Genomic DNA, 16,515 nt, shown 5'->3' on the forward strand with positions numbered 1-16,515 from the left:
TTCATCATGTAAAGTGGAGGTAGTAGTGCCTGTCTCCTAAGGGTTTTTTGAGGAGTAAATGAGGTACTTGTAAGTGGTAATAAATGGTAGCTATTATCAGCATGGCAGCATACCTTTTGTTTGTTCCATTCCTTTAGAGTTTATAAAGTTTTCGTAAGTGTTAACTTCATGTGAAATGTCTGCAAGCATTCTGTTAGGCAACAGAAGAAGAGTATAATAATGAGTGAGACAGGGCTTCCCTGGTGGCTCAGTGGTTGAGAGTCCGCCTACCGATGCAGGGGACACGGGTTTGAGCCCCGGTCCAGGAAGATCCCACATGCCGCGGAGCGGCTGGGCCCGTGAGCCATGGCCGCTGAGCCTGTGTGTCCGGAGCCTGTGCTCCGCAATGGGAGAGGCCACAACAGTGAGAGGCCCGTGTACCGCAAAAAAATAAAAATAAAAAATAATGAGTGAGACAAACTCATATCCTCAAGGATCTTAGAAGTCTTTTGGGGAAGAAGAAGTGACAAGGATAAAAGTCATAACACAGAGCTTAAGATCAGTTTAGCCCTGTTGTGTAGAACTGAGTTGAGCATAGAATGAAAATAAGAAAACTAAAGTCTGCTGTTAACTATCCTTGCAAAAGGTAGTGAAGCCTGAACAGGGATGATGCAAGTGAGCAGAGAAGGGAGGTGGTGATGGCACACAGTGGGAAGCAAATCAGAGGAGGAAAACAGGACACTGAGCATTCATCCCCAGGAAACTGGGATAACTGTGGAACCATTTCACTGAAGTTAGAGAAGAGAGAAAGCAGAGTTTTCAGGAAAAGTTGATGAGAGTGGTTCTGGGACCCTTGAATGTGAGATGTTAGAGGAAGGCAGAGATGAGATAACTAGTAGGCAGGTGTGGATTTATCCATTCATTCATTTTCTCTACGCGTTCAACAGTTATTAAACATCGAATATTTGTGTATTTAAAAGCTATATGCCACTAGAGTCAGAAAAATAATCTCAAAGAGTTGCTGTCTAGTGAAGAGACACATATAAAAAATAATTGTACTGCCCTGCCTGGAGAGGGTCCTCAGAGCCTTTACAGATGAGGTCATATTTGAACTGTTTTTTTTTTTTTTTTTTTTTTTTGCGGTACGCGGGCCTCTCCCGTTGCAGAGCACAGGCACCGGACGCGCAGGCTCAGTGGCCATGGCCCACGGGCCCAGCCGCTCCACGGCACGTGGGATCCTCCCGGACCGGGGCACGAACCCGTGTCCCCTGCATCGGCAGGCGGACTCTCAACCACTGCGCCACCAGGGAAGCCCTGAACTGGGTTTTGAAGTGGCAAAGGAAAGAGAACTACCATTCGTTGCCATCTTACTATGTTCCAGGACATTCACTAGGCCTTTTACATATAACATTTACCTTAATCCTAGGATGTAGAAAATTATGTAATATATGAGGTTACATTGCTAATAAAATTATGGAGTTTGGGACTCTAAAACAAGGTTTGTCTAACTTCAACTAGGGCTCTTTCCACTGCCCCAGAATGCTTCCCATCTTGAAGCATAAAAAGGAGAGAGGAGGATGAGAATTCTGGTTTTAGAGTCAGACTTCATGCCACTCGAAGTACTTGGAATATAGTACTGACATATCCTAAACTAGTCAACAAATGGTAGTTTTAAAACAGTAGGAGACGGACTTCCCTGGTGGTCCAGTGGTTGGGAATCCGCCTTCCAATGCAGGGGATGTGGGTTTGATCCATGGTCGGGGAACTAAGCTCCCACATGCCACAGGGCAACTAAGCCCACGCGCAGCAACTAGAGAGAAGCCTGCACGCCGCAACGAAGACCCAGAGCAGCCAGAAGAAAAAAAAAACAGTCGGAGTTTGTTAGGGAGCAAGTAGGTGGGGCATTCCAGGCAGAGGAGCTCTTTGTTACCAAAAAAGCGGGGGGAGGGCGGCTTCCTTGGTGCACAGTGGTTAAGAATCCGCCTGCCAATGCAGGGGACACGGGTTCAAGCCCTGGTCCAGGAAGATCCCACATGCCACAGAGCAACAAAGCCTGCGAGCCACAACTACTGAGCCTGCGTGTGCCACAGCTACTGAAACTCGCATGCCTAGAGCCCATGCTCTGCAACAGGAGAAGCCACCGTAGTGAGAAGCCCACACACTGCACGGAAGAGTAGCCCCCGCTCACCGCAACTACAGAAAGACCACACGCAGCAATGAAGACGCAGCACAGCCAAAAATAAATAAAATAAAATAAAATAAAAAAAGGAGGCAAAACATGCCATGTCTGGGAAAAGACAAGTGGATGGCTGGTAGTTGGGAAGTGGTGGGGAGAAGTAAGACTAAAGCCAAATGATGGAGGTCTTTATAAAAGCTCAGGTGAGAGTTTAGGGGTCACATTAGCTCCATGATTTTAACAATTTGAATGATTAAACAATTACAAATAACTAGTTTTTCTAATGAAGGTCACCTAGGAACAGATTGCTGTAGAAGAGCACTGAGTATGCCTACATCCACTGAAAGGAATTCAGGAGGCGAGAAGAGAATGAAGCATCAGGGAATTGAGAAGGGAAAGAGGGACAGGTTCAGAAAAGATAGGTAACAAGTAATCTCTCCTTCTACAAAAAGATATTTTAAAGCTGACCATTGAATGTAATATGAAGACAAGATTTTTGCTTATTTATTGAAAGAGCTGGTTCATTAAAATGGGGATAGAGTTGAGTGTTGCAGGGAATTAAATAGTAAGAATGAACAAGTGAAAGGCAGCAGATACTGAATTATGCAGAAAAGTTTGGAAATAAAAGGATTGTAGTAAAAGGGAAAATATATCTTTGTTTTTTCCCCCTTCGCTTCAGTAAGGTGGCTTAGCATGTTTGTAGATAAAATGGAAGAACTTACTAGAGAGAAAGAGATTAAAGATACAAAGGAGAAATAATTGATAACTTCATAAAGGAATGAGAACAAATGGATGTAGAATGGTAGAAAGGGAGGGGGACCTATCAAAGGAACTTGAGATGCAAAGGAGAGAATTGGGGAGAGTTTGGATCCAGTGACGAAATTTTTTTTTTTAATAACTTTATTTTATTTTTTAATTTATTTTTGGCTGCATTGGGTCTTCATTGCTGCACGTAGGCTTTCTCTAGTTGGGGCAGGCAGGGGCTACTCTTCTTTGTGGTGCGCGGGCTTCTTATTGCAGTGGCTTCTCTTGTCGCAGAGCACAGGCTCTAGGCGCGCTGGCTTCAGTAGTTGTGGCTCACAGGCTCTAGAGCACAGGCTCAGTAGTTGTGGCACACGGGCTTAGTTGCTCCATGGCATGTGGGATCTTCCCAGGCCAGGGATCGAACCCACGTACCCCGCATTGGCAGGCGGATTCTTAACCACTGCACTACCAGGGAATCCCCGGATCTTCTGACGTCAGTCCAGTAGGAGAAGACAAGATCATTTGAGGTGGAGAGTTGAGGTTGATTTGGAGTTAGAGAAAAGGAGAGGATATTTTAAAAAGAAAACAGCAGCTGATACGTGATTCACTTTAGTGGATTCCTTTTTTTTCCTTCCTTTATTGATTGACTGAAGTGTGGTTGATGTACAATATATGTTACAGGTGTACAATATAGTGATTCATAATTTTCAAAGGTTATACTCCATTATTCCTCATGTTGTACAATATATCCTTGTAGCTTATTTTATACATAATAGTTTGTGCCTCACCTCAGTGGATTTCTACATATATAATTCCTCTAATAAAGGAGGTACAGGGCATAATGGTTTTCTCTAGTGAGCAACCAAACACTATATAATATAGTGTTTGAATTACTGAAAATTAAGTTGGAATAAAGTTGGAAAGAGATGTCAGTATCCTGTTGCACGTAACACTGTCTGGTAAAACTATCATACTACTGTGGCAGACACTCACCTGTTTCTGTGCCCTGAGGTGGCAATATTAAAAGACAAGGCATCTGGTGACCCTGTGCAACTCTGGGAAACTATTGTCTTTGATATTTAGCCTGAATAAGCAGCCATCTTTAGATTTTCATCAGTGCAAGAAAAAAATTAATTTCCATTCCAGTTAGGTCGTTGTCTCTTTTATCTGCTGGCATGCTCTTTTTGGAGGCGTTGTGGAAAACAATATTGTATCCTAGTTGAGTAACCTCAGACAAATTACATAACTTTCTTAATGTCAGTGTAATTCTCTGTAAAAATTTGACATAATTATACCTGATTGGGTTAAGAATTAAATAAAATAGATCAAGCATCTGGTACATAGTAGATAACTCTGTGAAGTTTATTCCTTTCTTTAGCCTATATTATCTTCTTTAATAACAAGAAAGAAATCCTTTTCACTCAGACCCTTCCTTTGTCCTAGAGATCTCTTGGTTCTAATTGTTTCATTTTGGAAAAACAGACTTTTTTACTTTCTTTAGCCTCACTCCATTGATGTTCCTCAGACAAGAGTGATTGACTCAGGAAAAATGGAGTATTCCATCTACACTATGCTGCCATCATAGTTGGGGTCAGGGCCAGAGTGACAGAATGGGCCCAGACCCCACAAGACCGAGCAAAAGAAGGACCTCTGGACTAAACCAGGATTGTCCAGCCATTTATATTGCCCTCCCTGGCCTTTAACTAGCCTCCTGCCATCAGTGTTCCTAGAAAACATCATTTTTCTGATGTGCTCTTTGGAGGCAGGGGTGGGGGGTTGTCAGGATTACATCAGAGGTTAACAAACAGCACACTATAAAAGAAAACATTTGGGGGGGGTCAAATAAGTTTAGAAAATGCTGTGTAGTATATCTGCCTCTCAATTCACATATATAGTTAAGTGCTTTGAGAAACAGCACAGTAAAAGAAACCTGTTGTCGAACTATATTCAGCCTAGCATCTCCCAGGCTTATTGGACTAGGGCTCTGTTTTTGAGAAATACCTGTTAATATCCCATGGCTTTTCTGGTTCCTGTCTGCCTTTTTCCTTCAAGGTTATATACCTCCCAATCGTGTTGAGACAGGTGAACTCTTGGAATTCATGTTTGCACATAACATTTCACTCCTTATGATCTTACAGGCTGAGCTTCTGTCTGCATGCTGTTCTGACTGATTTGTTCTCTCTTCCCATGTAGCCCAGTGCGTGGAAAGCTAACAGAATGGAACACAAATCAGGATCCCTTTCCTCTAGCCGGGAGTCTGCTTTTACCAGTCCAATCTCTGTTACCAAACCAGTAGTACTGGCTGGTGGTATAGTTTTAAGCTCTCCCAAAGAGGTGAGTGAGAATAAAGCTAAGCAGCCTTTTCTAAAGTTGCCCTTTCCCGTTTACTTAAACTGAGGTAAGTGTTGTGACATGTACAGCTCTAACTCCATTTCCTTTGTAGTTATGCTTAGCTCAAAGTCATTTTTTTTTACTGGTGATTCCCATCAGCATCCAAAGATGGGCAGTAGCTGGGTGGGGTCATTGCCCTTTGGTAAACCATGGTTGGCCTGTGTTTGACTGGTGTTATGCTGGCATCTGGGGAAAGATCGGAGAGGTGCTATTTAAACCATCTGGTTTTAACTGTAAGAACTCAGCAGAGCTGAAGTCTGTTTAAATGAAAAGGATAGTTTATTTTTGGTAAAAGAGTGATAAATAGGCTACCAGATTCTGGAAAGCAGTACCTTGTAGAAGTGACCTAGAGAATCCCAGTACTTACTCTTTGCTGTCAAGAGCAACCTATTTGTGGTATTTGCCCAGAGCCCCGCCAGCACCACTCCTCCAATTGAGATCAGCTCCTCTCGTCTGACCAAGTTGACCCGCCGAACTACTGACAGGAAGAGCGAGTTCCTGAAGACTCTGAAGGATGACCGGAATGGAGACTTCTCAGAGAGCAGAGACTGTGAGAAGCTGGAGGATGTAAGAGCAAAGGGTTTTTCTGGGGCAACATAAGTGTTTTTCTATGTTATACATGTGCTTTTTGTTCTTAAGTGAGAAAGATGTGGTACATTTTTAAAATGACAGAGATTTGTCTGGAGGAGTAACAGTCTGTGATAAAGCAAGTTCAGTTCTTTGTTCAGCATATTTCAAATTAGGGCTCATTTCAGTGATAGCTGCCTTGGGACTTAGTGCTCTTAAACAGGGCAGCACTGCTTAAGCCTTGAATTGAAGTTGGTAAGAAGTTGGTAAATTATAGAAGCATATATATATATATATATATATATATATATATATATATATATATATATATATATGTATATATATATATATATATTTTTTTTTTTTTTTTTGGCTGCTCCAGGTCTTAGTTATGGCATGCAAACTCTTAGTTGCAGCATGCAGACTTCTTAGCTGTGGCATGCATGCAGGATCTAGTTCCCTGACCAGGGATTGAACCCGGGCTCCCTGCATTAGGAGCACAGAGTCTTACCCACTGGACCACCAGGGAAGTCCCTTTAAGGATTATATTTAATTCTAATATAAGAAAATCTGACGAACAGAACCGTAAAACAAGAGGGTTTCTTTTTGGTATCCTGCAACAGGAAGGTTAGAGTTCCCTGTCCAAGAGGGTAATGGCAGCTCATTCGTATTATCAGGAAACTTGTAAGTTTTGGTCGCCTTGGAACTAGGGTAGTTGTGCTCCCATCCACATTCTAGTTAGGGAAAGGACAGAGCCAAAAACCTGAAACGGATGTCTGTCCCTTTTTTAAATGCTTTCTTAAAAGCTACCCCTGCAATTTCCACTTACATTTTATTGGCCAACTGTCAAATAGCCACTCCTAGCTGCAAGGGAGCCTAGGAAAGTGAACTTTTTAAAAGCTGAGCGCATTGGTTCCTTAGTCCAAATCAGTAAGGAAGAATAGAAAATTGATACTGCATAGGCATCTAGTAGCTTCTGCCACAGTTGCCATAACCTGAAGTTAAGATGGTAGCCAGTTAGTATCCTTTGGAAATCTTATTAGCAAGATGAGCAAGTTCTCGTTTTTAAGTGGGAAAAACCTATTGGCTGAGATCCTCTTCTAGAAAGCATTTTCCTGGGTTCTTACTTCTTAATCTCTTAGATTGCTTATCTTGCCCCAAAGGGGTATTAAACCAAATATGTCCTTCCTTTCCTTATTTCAGTCAGAGGACAACAGCACACCTGAACCAAAAGAAAATGGAGAGGAAGGCTGTCATCAGAATGGTCTTGATCTCCCCGTAGAAGACGAAGGGGAGGTCCTCTCTCACTCTTTGGAAGCAGAGCACAGGTAAGTGAGGGTCAGATCACAAGGCATGCTATGTATGGCCTACAAGGAGTTTCAACATACTTAAGACATTTCAGAGTCCCGTACAGAGAGAAGTGCCCCGTACAGAGAGAAGTGCCCCCAGCACCACACCTTTTTCTCTCTGTGTGCCGCAGGTTGGCCTGTTGCCCACTGGGTATTCCTTTACAGACTCAGCTAGCGTTTTCACACCCTCCTCTCCAAGGCATTCTTGTAGTTTAGTTTCAGACTCAGTTTACGGCTCCAGTTGGAAGGGGTGGGGTGGGATGAGACCTGTTTCCTGGTGCTGTTGTGGTGGCCCCTTGGCCCCTCCTGGCCCAAGTGAGAAGTTACCACAAGACCCCTTTAAGGGGCCTTGGGATTCATGAGGCCCGAAGGTAATGGAGCTTGTTCTTTAAATGAGGGCCTTGAACACAGAGCCAGCCAAGCTGTGTGGGCAACTGGATGGCAGATGGGGCCTGCCAAGTACCTTCCTGAAAAGGGGCTCCTGTCCAGAGGAACTTTAAAAGGGGTCAACAAGATCACAAGGTTATGGAGTCCACAGTGCCATGAAATTAAAAGAGAACTTAGGTACATGTGGCTATGTACTAATTTGCTCACAGGAGACAAAGTGAGATTTCTTCTGTTTCGTCTGTGGGATAGTTTGACTCTATACTGCTACTTCTACCGTCCCTTCTCTATAGCTCTTATGCTCTCCAAAGAGCAACTACGGAGATCCTCCATCTAATTCCAAGCACCTAAGTAGTCATAATTAAAGCTTATCCCACTGGGAAGAAAAGAAAAACCCAAGTTTCTTCTCTAACATCTAGGTGGGTACCATTGCCCCTGGGCTGGAAAGTTGTGGATTTCTCACTATGCTTAAAGGTATATTTTTTTTGCCTGACCTGCCTCTACCAGGTTATTGAAAGCAATGGGATGGCAGGAGTATCCTGAAAATGATGAGAATTGCCTTCCCCTCACAGAGGATGAGCTCAAAGAGTTCCACATGAAGACAGAGGAGGTATGTCATAAACTTTTGCTGGAGACCAGTTAATGACTAGGAGAGAAAGGAGATAGGACAATCATTGCCCTTAGGAAGCCCCAGTTTAGGGTGTGAGAAAGACCTTGAAAAAGAAAAGTTACTTAATAAGTTGCCATTGTAGAAATATGGAGGAGCATCTCATTCTGCCCAGGCCAGTGGTGGACACAAAAACCAGGTCAGTAGTTAGCAGATTTCAGAAAGCAGTATGTTATTTCATCCTGGAAGCTCTAACTCCTTATCAGAACCACAAGGCTGTATTCCCGAGGTTATGGGCTGAGCCCTTGGTGTCTGGCTAAGCAGGCTAACCCTCTGCTTCCAGCTCTGTGGTTTACCTCTGGTAGTCCAGCCAGAGCCAAGAAGCCAAATAGCCTATCTGAATTTCTTCAACAAATGCCTGCATTCTTTCTCTGAGTAAAACACTGCCAGGTCTCTACAAACTTCATGAAACTTAATGTTCAGGTGGTATATATTTAAAGCATAAATAACAATGGTGTTAAAATCCTATAAAGAAAAGTATAGGTTGACATAAAGACTTTGCTACTCAGAACTCTGTTCCCCTGTCATTGTCATCACCTGAGAACTTGTCGAAATAGGAAATCTCAAACTGTACCCCAGACATACTGAATCAGTCTGCATTTTAAAGAGATCCTTAGGTAATTAATTGGCACATTACAGTTTGAAAAGCACTGCTATAAGAAATCTTCAGTCTCTTAGAACGGTCCCCCTCTACATTCTGCCTAGAATTGAATTGAGACCTGGGCTTTCCCAGGTCCCATGGGCCAGTGTAGTTACTGACGGTTGTCTTTTTCTTTCTTTCCCTTGCCAACCACAGCTGAGAAGAAATGGCTTTGGGAAGAATGGCTTCTTGCAGAGCCGAAGTTCTAGCCTATTCTCCCCTTGGAGAAACACTTATAAAGCAGAGTTTGAGGACTCAGACACGGAAACAAGTAGCAGTGAAACATCTGATGACGATGCCTGGAAGTAGGCTTATAAATGCTTACTGTTAAATCTGACCCAGTAAACTCAGCTTGTGCATTTAGGGGTTATACAGAAGAAATCATTCTTTTCCTTTTCCTTTTCTTATGTTGTTGTTGAATACTTCATGCACAAGGGAAATAATCATATCCCAAAGAGAGAGCGAGCGATTGGCTTGTTTAGCTTTTGTTGTTCTTCTCTGTTATCTGCTTAATAGAACTTCATGTGGTGGGAAAGATTTTTAAAACACACACACATACACACAGTATATATGGGGCAATGCACAGGTGGGAGCTGGCAGGGCAGAGAGGAGGAGACACTGGTCTGCAGCAGCAGCTTCTACTACCAGCCCTTGGGGCACTCACCCCTGTGCTCAAGCAATCATTGTCAATGACAAAGTGACTATTGAAGTTATAATTGTATTAAATTAATGCTAATAATTTGGATATTTTATTTTATTTCTGGCTGCTCGGGTAACATTAGCCCTTAACCCAGCATATATGGTTTTTTCACTTTTTTTTTTTCTTTCTGGGTACAGCTGTAAAATATTTGGATATAGGAAATGTGTTATTCTTGCAGCCTTGATATTCAGGGTGGATTGTAAAATATACATTTTTGTGAGATTTCAAAGATTAAGATTATTTTGATAACATTATTTACAGATTTAAAAGATGTGGTTATCACAAGTCTGTTGAGGGGGAAAACTACTGCATAAAATAACTAACTTGGAATAAATATTTTGCATCAGTTTGGATTGTCTTGTGTAAGAAGTATATTTTCTTTAAAATTAGATGAGTGGATTCTTTTTTAGGGGAAATACTTTTAGAGGTCTGAGGGAAATCTGAATTCAGACACACCTGTTTCTCCTTTTAGCAGATATGTTTTTGATGCAGAAAAACCTGTGCAATAAACTACCAGTAATAAAATCAGAAACCCAAGTTTCCTTTCTGAAACTGTTTTTCACTGCCCATGTATTTACCAGTGTGCCTATTTCTTAAGGAAGTCTGTGCCTCAATTTTTCTGCTAAATAAGAACATAGGGTGTCCCGGGCATTGTGCAAGGCCCTGGGAATGCAAGGAGCACCCAGCTCAGTAGGGTTACATAAAAAATGGAACCTTAGGCCAAGATCTGATGGACAATTAGAAGTTAAACTAAACAACAGATACCGAAACTGGCACTCTTCAGCCAGCCCTACAGCACATGGTCCCTAGTGGATATACAGGCCCGAGATCATGCTCTAATGGGAGACAAGCAAAGGAATAACAGGCCTGACCACTTGTTAGAAGGGTAAAACTAACTTGTAGTGTAGGCTCCAGAAGGGGTAGAGACTAGAGGTAGAGTAACCAGCATAATTGCTAGATTCTAAAGGCTAGGAAGGCAGAGACCTTATGTGCCATAACGTACGGTAGTCTCTCCTGCTAGTAGGGGCTTCTCCTGCTAGTAGTATAAGCAGTGCACATATGAACTGTGGAAATGGTGATTGAGATAGAACAGAAAGAACTATATCATATTTCATTGAGTATATCTATTTTAAGACATTTTATGTACTAATAAGAAAACTTGCCAGTTATGACACTCCATTAATTGTGAATCCTGATTTCAGTGTTAAAATATGAAAAAGTGTGCATCGTAGGATCAATGAAATACTATAAAATGAGCTATAAATTGGAAATGAGAAGTAGGTTGACATAGAGATATCCTATATGTTTGGTCTTCGGCTTTGCCACTTAGTAGCTTTCTCAGAACAAATTTCTAAAAATGTACCTCTTTTCCACTTGGAATTGAGCTGGACAATTGAGATTACATACTTTGAAACACTTTGTAACCTGCTGCTAGTCATAGCTTGGCCTTACATACCTGGGAGCGGGGGCACCACTACCTGCCTTGTTTAGAAACATGGGGCTAGGTCAGAGCTCCTGCCTCTGTTGGATTCATATATTTGGGTGGGGGTGGCAGGGAAATCTGGTCAGCAGGAACGGGGCCTGTGTGGCCCCTGGCTAGTCCTGAGTGAAGAGTTTACCTTTCTGTATTTGATTCCCTCTTCTGATTCATTGTGTTCTCCCAGAACTTTCATTCCTTCAGCTGTGTTGATTATCTTGTGGGGGCGGCAGGGCGGCGCCTAGGGGCAGGAACTAGGAGTTAGGGGGCCTTGGTATGACTTGGTTATGCAAAAGATGTTACTTCCAGAGAGGCACCATGCAAGGAAAAGCTTTTTTTTGCAGTACGCGGGCCTCTCACTGTTGTGGCCTCTCCCGTTGCGGAGCACAGGCTCCAGACGCGCAGGCTCAGCGGCCATGGCTTACGGGCCCAGCTTATCCGCGGCATGTGGGATCTTCCCGGACTGGGGCACGAACCCATGTCCCCTGCATCGGCAGGCGGACTCCAACCACTGCGCCACCAGGGAAGCCCAAGGAAAAGCTTTTAGTCTACGGGAAAGACATGGTTTCCAGGCAGAATGCCTCCTCTTACTCAGGTATTCCTTGGAATGGAGAATGACACTAACTTGGGTTACATCCACTTGGGCAAAACTAGAACGAACAAGGTGACACTTCCCTGCCAGAGGCTATTAAATAACCAAGACGGAGTATGTGATATGGGCTCAGCTAGTTTAGGAGGCAGCTCTTTGCTCCCCTTTATTAATATAGGCAAGAAAACCAAGGTGTGGTGTTAGAGACTTGCCCATACTCATGCAATGAGGTGGAACAGATTTTATGACATCTTTTTCAAGCCAGGGGCTCCTCCCTAAGGTGACCAAGCCTGCCCGCTCACTCTCCAGACGTGCCCAGACCTGAGGTTGTTGCCCAGGGAGCTTTAGCTCCTCTCCAAACATAAACTTGAACCGGTAAACCTGGCCTTTCCTCTCTGCCTTTGGCTATTTCATCCTCCTTTCCCTTTCCCCTGCCCCTCTGTTCTGTCTTCTGCAGGTCTTGGCTGCTATCAGGAAAGGAGTCCCATCCCATGGACTCCCACTCCGGGGAGCTAGGGCTCCTGCCCTGTGGGTCCTGTGACATGGTTTTCCGTTCCTGGGCCCTGCTGGCCACCCACACTCAGCGCTTCTGCATTGGCCGTCAGCCCCGGGAGCTGACAGTTGGAGAACAGCCCCCAATAGCCACTGAACTACGGGTACCCAGGGTAAGGGCCTCCTCCATGGCCATGAGATGGTACTGAAGTGACTGTAACTCTCAGAGGATTCCTCACCCCACACCCTGTACCCAGGTTGTGCCAGAAGAACACCAGGGCCTCCCAGACCAGGAGGCCAGCAAATCGGCTCTGAAGAGGCTAACAGATGAGGTATACCTGGATTTCCCCACTGAGCCTCCCCACCAAACCTATAGATCACGCGTGGGTCAGATTACCCCAACATGGAGATTGCGGGTTACTGTTACTCCAGGTGCAGCGGCTGCGGCTGTATCTGCAGGAAATGCGACCCAGCATAACAGAGGTCCCCAGAGGGTCACAGGGGCCCTGGAGGCGGTCAGAGGCACCGACTCAGGGTCCCAACTACGAGACTGCTGGGAGCCCCGGCGAGCGGCTGCGGGCGCTGCACCGGACTCACGCAAGGCTCTTGGCAGAGACAAAGGCACAGAGCTGTGCCCTGGAGCGACGCGGCGAGGGTAAGGGAAAAGAGGGGGACTAGGGCCCACCCTCCCCCTTGGCTTGAGGTCGCCCGACCCGTTCTGATTTGATCTCTTACCCCCTCAGAACTGAGCCGGCACCTCCAAGGTTTGGCTTGGACCCGGGACGGGAAATCACGCATATTCAGCCTGGAGCGGGAGCTTCGAGAACTCCGGGCAGAGGCCGGGCGAACGCGGGGTGCTCTAGAGGAGTTAGGGGCGCACGTTCAGCAGCTACAGGCCAACCCCGGGTGAGGCCGACGAGCCGGATCCCGGGAGCTCCGAGTCACCGGCTGGCGGGGGGGCGGGGCCGGAGCGGGGGGCGGGGCCTGGCCCGGCTGGACGTGCGAGGTATGCACCCGGACTCGGCTGGAAGGCCGCGCGAGTGAGGTCGGGAAGGGGCGGCGCTGCCGGAGGCCCGGGGTCTGGGTCCTTGATTCCGCCCCCGCGCCGGCCGTCCTCCACCCCAGGACCCGGCTGAACGCCTTACGAGAGGCAGAACTCTGTGGTCCGGTGCTACAGGCAAACCCAGGGACTCTGGCTGCGGAGATCGGGTAAGATCCGGGCCCCGAGGCGGGCACGGGGCAAAGCGCTGATCGGTCCTGGAAAAACGCTTCTGCCTTCTTGTCCCCTACTCCCTAGGGCCCTGCGTGAGGCCTACGTTCGAGGCGGGGGCCGGGACACCGGCATTCTGGGCTGGATATGGCAGTTACAAGTGGAGGCGTCAGCTCTGGAGCTTCGGCGGTCGCGGACCCGCAGGGGTGAACATGAGCGGGCCAGCCAGGAGGGCCTTAGCCCTGGGGAGAGAAAAGGGCGATGAGGGAGGACATCTTTGGCTTGGGAACCACTTGAGCAAAAACCCAAGGTAGAACACCTGTCTTTGCGGGGGTGCCTGCAATGTTAGCTGACAAGTCCAGCCTTGTCCAGAGAATCCTAAGGCTGGAGAGCTGCTCAGAGCAGCTGGTCACCAGCTGTCAGAGATGACAGGTCAGACTTGTTCAATCGCAGGAAGACAGGCAGGTGCCGCATTCAAGGAGCTTCTAGCAGTGGAGGCTGAAAATCGGCGCCTGGAGGCAGAAATCCTGGCTTTGCAGATGCAGAGGGGTGCAGGCCGGGTGCCCTGGGGTCAGTGAGCACCCAATTCCCCCCCGCCTAGCCCTCCCCAGCAGGCCAGGCTCAGAGGAAGGGGTCAGAGGCACCATGCACGGGGAATAAGACCTGTGTCTGAGCCCAATCAGTCTGTGTCCATGCCAATCTCCAGGTGTCCGTAGGGGTTTGGCTCTTGGGGGAGGAGTACCTCAGCCCAGTTACTTGCTGCGTCCTGCTCAAGGGCGCCCTACTCTTCCCCTGCACCTAGGGCACAGGGAGCTGAGACTTGTGGCCAATCCCAGCCCACGCCTGAGAAGAAGGGAAGATCCCCCAAGCCTCCCGCCTCCAGTGGCTCCCCCGCTGCCGCTGCTTCCACACTCCACAGGCGTCCTATTCTTGGGTGGCGCCGAAAAGGCTGTGAGGACCCAGGGGTTGGGACAGGGGCAGTTCTGCTCTGTGCAGTTGGGGGAGCATAGAACACCTAGGAGGCTTTCTGGAGGAATTGACTCTTCCCCTGCAGTCGCAGCTTCCTGGAACCATGACCAGGAACCTGGGCCTGGATCCACACTTCCTCCTGCCCACAACTGACGTTCTGGGCCCTGCACCCTACGACCCTGGGTGAGGCCTGCTCCCTCCTTTGACATCCTCTGTGACTTGGTCACCACTGCTGGTTAAGGAGACCCACTAGGGCCAGCTAGGGTGGGGGGACTGGCTGGGGGTTGGGAGGGTGAGAGGAGGACTTGGGTGTGTGTACGCTTGAGTCCTGTGTTTCCTAGGGCTGGCCTTGTCATTTTCTATGACTTCCTGCGGGGCCTTGAGGCTTCTTGGATTTGGGTGCAACTATTGACTGGCTTGGCCCGAGATGGACAGGATACAGGAGGGACCACAGCGTTGCCCCCAGCCCTTTGCTTGCCCCCACCTCCAGCTCCTGGGCCCATGGGCAACTGTGCCATCCTTGCCAGCAGGCAGCCTATACCCAGGTCAGTAGGTGGAGATTTATGATGTTGGTGCTTTTTGCCGCAATTGAGGCTTGTCCCTCATTTTGCTACATTTTCTCATCTTTATACAGGGCCACTGGCCCTGAGGGCCAAGTCCTAGGAAGGGAGCAGAGCCACTTCTGGCTCCTGACACCTGTTTTTGGTTGCTCTAGACTACCACCTTCACCATCAGTATCCTTGGTCTGTGAGCTGCAAGCCTGGCAGGGGCTGGCATGGGCTAAAGCACCACTGCCAAAAGCCTGGGCCTCGCTGGTGCTATTTGACCGGGATCAGAGGGTGCTAAGTGGTCGCTGGCGTCTCCCACTTCGGACCCTTCCTCTGGACCCCAGCCTTAGCTTTGGGCAGCTGAATGAGATTCCCCAGGTGAGTGTGGAGGATGGGGACTGGGTCCTCCACGGTACAGATGCAGTACCATTTCACCTCTTCCCAGGTAGGTCAGGCCGAGCTCTTTCTGCGGCTGGTGAATGCAAGAGATGCAGATGTGCAGACACTGGCAGAGATCAATCCAGCAAGTGCCCACGAGTACCAGTACCCACCTCTGGTGAGGGCCCAACTGGGGACCCCACAGGTGTGGCTGATGTGGTTAATAACCAGCATTTGTTGACCACTATGTATGTGCCAACCCACTACTAAATGTTTTCTGTGAATTAACTCATGTGACCCTCACATATCCTATTAGGTATGTACTACTGTGTAAGCAAGTAAGAAAATCAGAGCACAAGGTTAACTTGGTTCACAGTAAGCAGTTGACTCTAAGGTGGTCTGACGCCAGAAACTGTACTGTTAACCTCTACATAAACCTTTTGCTAAAGATCGACCTTCTCCTTGTTCCACAGGTGCCCAACTCATCTTCACTGGAGGCCAGCTCCCTGGCCCCAACAGCTGGCTTTGTTGACCCCCCTCCTCCTGAAGACCCCCACCAGCGGCAGAGTCAAGCACAGAGAGGAGGGTTTGCGCCCTCAGCACAGCTTTGACCCACCCCCACTGGCTTTCTGAGTCCAGAAGAATGGGCGTATGAGTAGCTTCACAGGCACAGGACTGGGGCCTAGACTGAGGCCTGTTCTCCCATCTGCAGCTTTACTACTCCGTGTTCTGACAGAGGGTCTGGAAGCAAATACAGATGTGAACACACAACATGAGCTCCCATCACAGCTCTACCACCTTCCACAAGTACTTGGCCTTTCTTATCCTTTTGTAAAAAAGATTGATGTGAGGATTAAACAGATATGTCAGGTATTTACAGTATTGCCTGGCATATAAGAAAATTCTCTGAAAGGTGACTTGGAGACAGTCTTTCATTCAGCTAAAGGAACTTGATGAACTCATTCCTGGTTTTTTTGGCTAAAGCCAGTCTTACCGCCCACTTCTTCATCCAAATCTAAGCTTCTTCAGGACATCACCCAGGAAGCCTTCCAGGTTCTCAAGGTCACCATGAAACAGGGAGCTCCTGTAGCCATATATACTTACAGAAAGACAACCCAGTCATGTTCCTCCCAAGTTGGCGGCAGGGGGGATGGTCACAATTGAAACCTGAATTGTTATATTGGGCGTGGCCCCAGACCCCAGTGTCAGCCAAAGGTCAAAGGCCTGGTAGTCAAGAACTCCCTCCGGGCTTCCC

At 47.1% G+C, this 16,515-nt stretch overlaps 2 protein-coding genes, 1 long non-coding RNA gene and 1 other non-coding gene across 12 annotated transcripts in view; 2 read left to right on the forward strand and 2 right to left on the reverse strand.

Moving 5' to 3' along the window:
* The window catches only part of GPBP1L1 (GC-rich promoter binding protein 1 like 1), a 55,098-nt gene extending 45,148 nt beyond the window's left edge, over positions 1 to 9,950 (forward strand). For all 5 annotated transcript variants that reach the window (XM_033416551.2, XM_033416552.2, XM_033416550.2 and 2 more), the window contains exons 8-12: positions 5,093 to 5,233; positions 5,699 to 5,857; positions 7,061 to 7,185; positions 8,098 to 8,200; positions 9,054 to 9,950. In XM_033416551.2, the coding sequence (XP_033272442.1) occupies positions 5,093 to 5,233; positions 5,699 to 5,857; positions 7,061 to 7,185; positions 8,098 to 8,200; positions 9,054 to 9,206 (681 nt within the window). In that variant the 3' untranslated portion in view covers positions 9,207 to 9,950. The remainder of the gene's footprint in view (positions 1 to 5,092; positions 5,234 to 5,698; positions 5,858 to 7,060; positions 7,186 to 8,097; positions 8,201 to 9,053) is intronic.
* Positions 3,057 to 13,029, reverse strand: LOC117198766 (uncharacterized). Its single transcript, XR_004480009.2, has 4 exons — positions 12,891 to 13,029; positions 11,217 to 11,315; positions 5,658 to 5,848; positions 3,057 to 3,387 (listed from the first exon to the last, which is right to left on the reverse strand). It is a non-coding gene; the product is annotated as an uncharacterized LOC117198766 (long non-coding RNA).
* On the reverse strand, positions 6,314 to 6,386 carry TRNAR-CCU (transfer RNA arginine (anticodon CCU)). The gene has a single exon. It is a non-coding gene; the product is annotated as a tRNA-Arg (tRNA).
* CCDC17 (coiled-coil domain containing 17) lies at positions 10,102 to 16,172 on the forward strand. Of its 5 annotated transcripts, none has more exons than XR_007473130.1 (14): positions 10,102 to 11,669; positions 12,121 to 12,328; positions 12,413 to 12,487; positions 12,588 to 12,810; positions 12,899 to 13,061; positions 13,281 to 13,364; positions 13,453 to 13,571; positions 13,819 to 13,935; positions 14,168 to 14,316; positions 14,420 to 14,517; positions 14,676 to 14,879; positions 15,050 to 15,260; positions 15,332 to 15,438; positions 15,734 to 15,873. XR_007473130.1 is itself a non-coding variant. In XM_049701152.1 (14 exons), exons 1-14 carry the CDS (start codon positions 11,362 to 11,364, stop codon positions 15,869 to 15,871), a joined length of 2,208 nt encoding a protein of 735 aa, XP_049557109.1. In that variant the 5' UTR covers positions 10,102 to 11,361; the 3' UTR covers positions 15,872 to 16,172. The 5 variants fall into 5 exon arrangements, 4 of the variants coding, with proteins under 4 accessions (XP_049557109.1, XP_049557116.1, XP_049557122.1 ...); XM_049701152.1 differs by having other exon boundaries at positions 15,328 to 15,438; positions 15,734 to 16,172; XM_049701159.1 differs by lacking the exon at positions 15,332 to 15,438 and having other exon boundaries at positions 15,734 to 16,172.
* The last annotated feature ends 343 nt before the right edge of the window (positions 16,173 to 16,515 follow it).

Source organism: Orcinus orca, chromosome 1, assembly GCF_937001465.1.
Source record: "Orcinus orca chromosome 1, mOrcOrc1.1, whole genome shotgun sequence".
Classification (NCBI taxonomy): Eukaryota; Metazoa; Chordata; class Mammalia; order Artiodactyla; family Delphinidae; genus Orcinus; species Orcinus orca.

Coding starts and splice junctions, on each gene's coding strand:
- CCDC17 (XM_049701146.1), top strand. CDS start 11,362: ATGCAAAAGATGTTACTTCCAGAGAGGCACCATGCAAGGAAAAGCTTT. Junction 13,365..13,452: donor ACTCTGGCTGCGGAGATCGG/GTAAGATCCGGG, acceptor CCTACTCCCTAG/GGCCCTGCGTGAGGCCTACG. Junction 13,936..14,167: donor TGCAGGCCGGGTGCCCTGGG/GTCAGTGAGCAC, acceptor CCCTGCACCTAG/GGCACAGGGAGCTGAGACTT.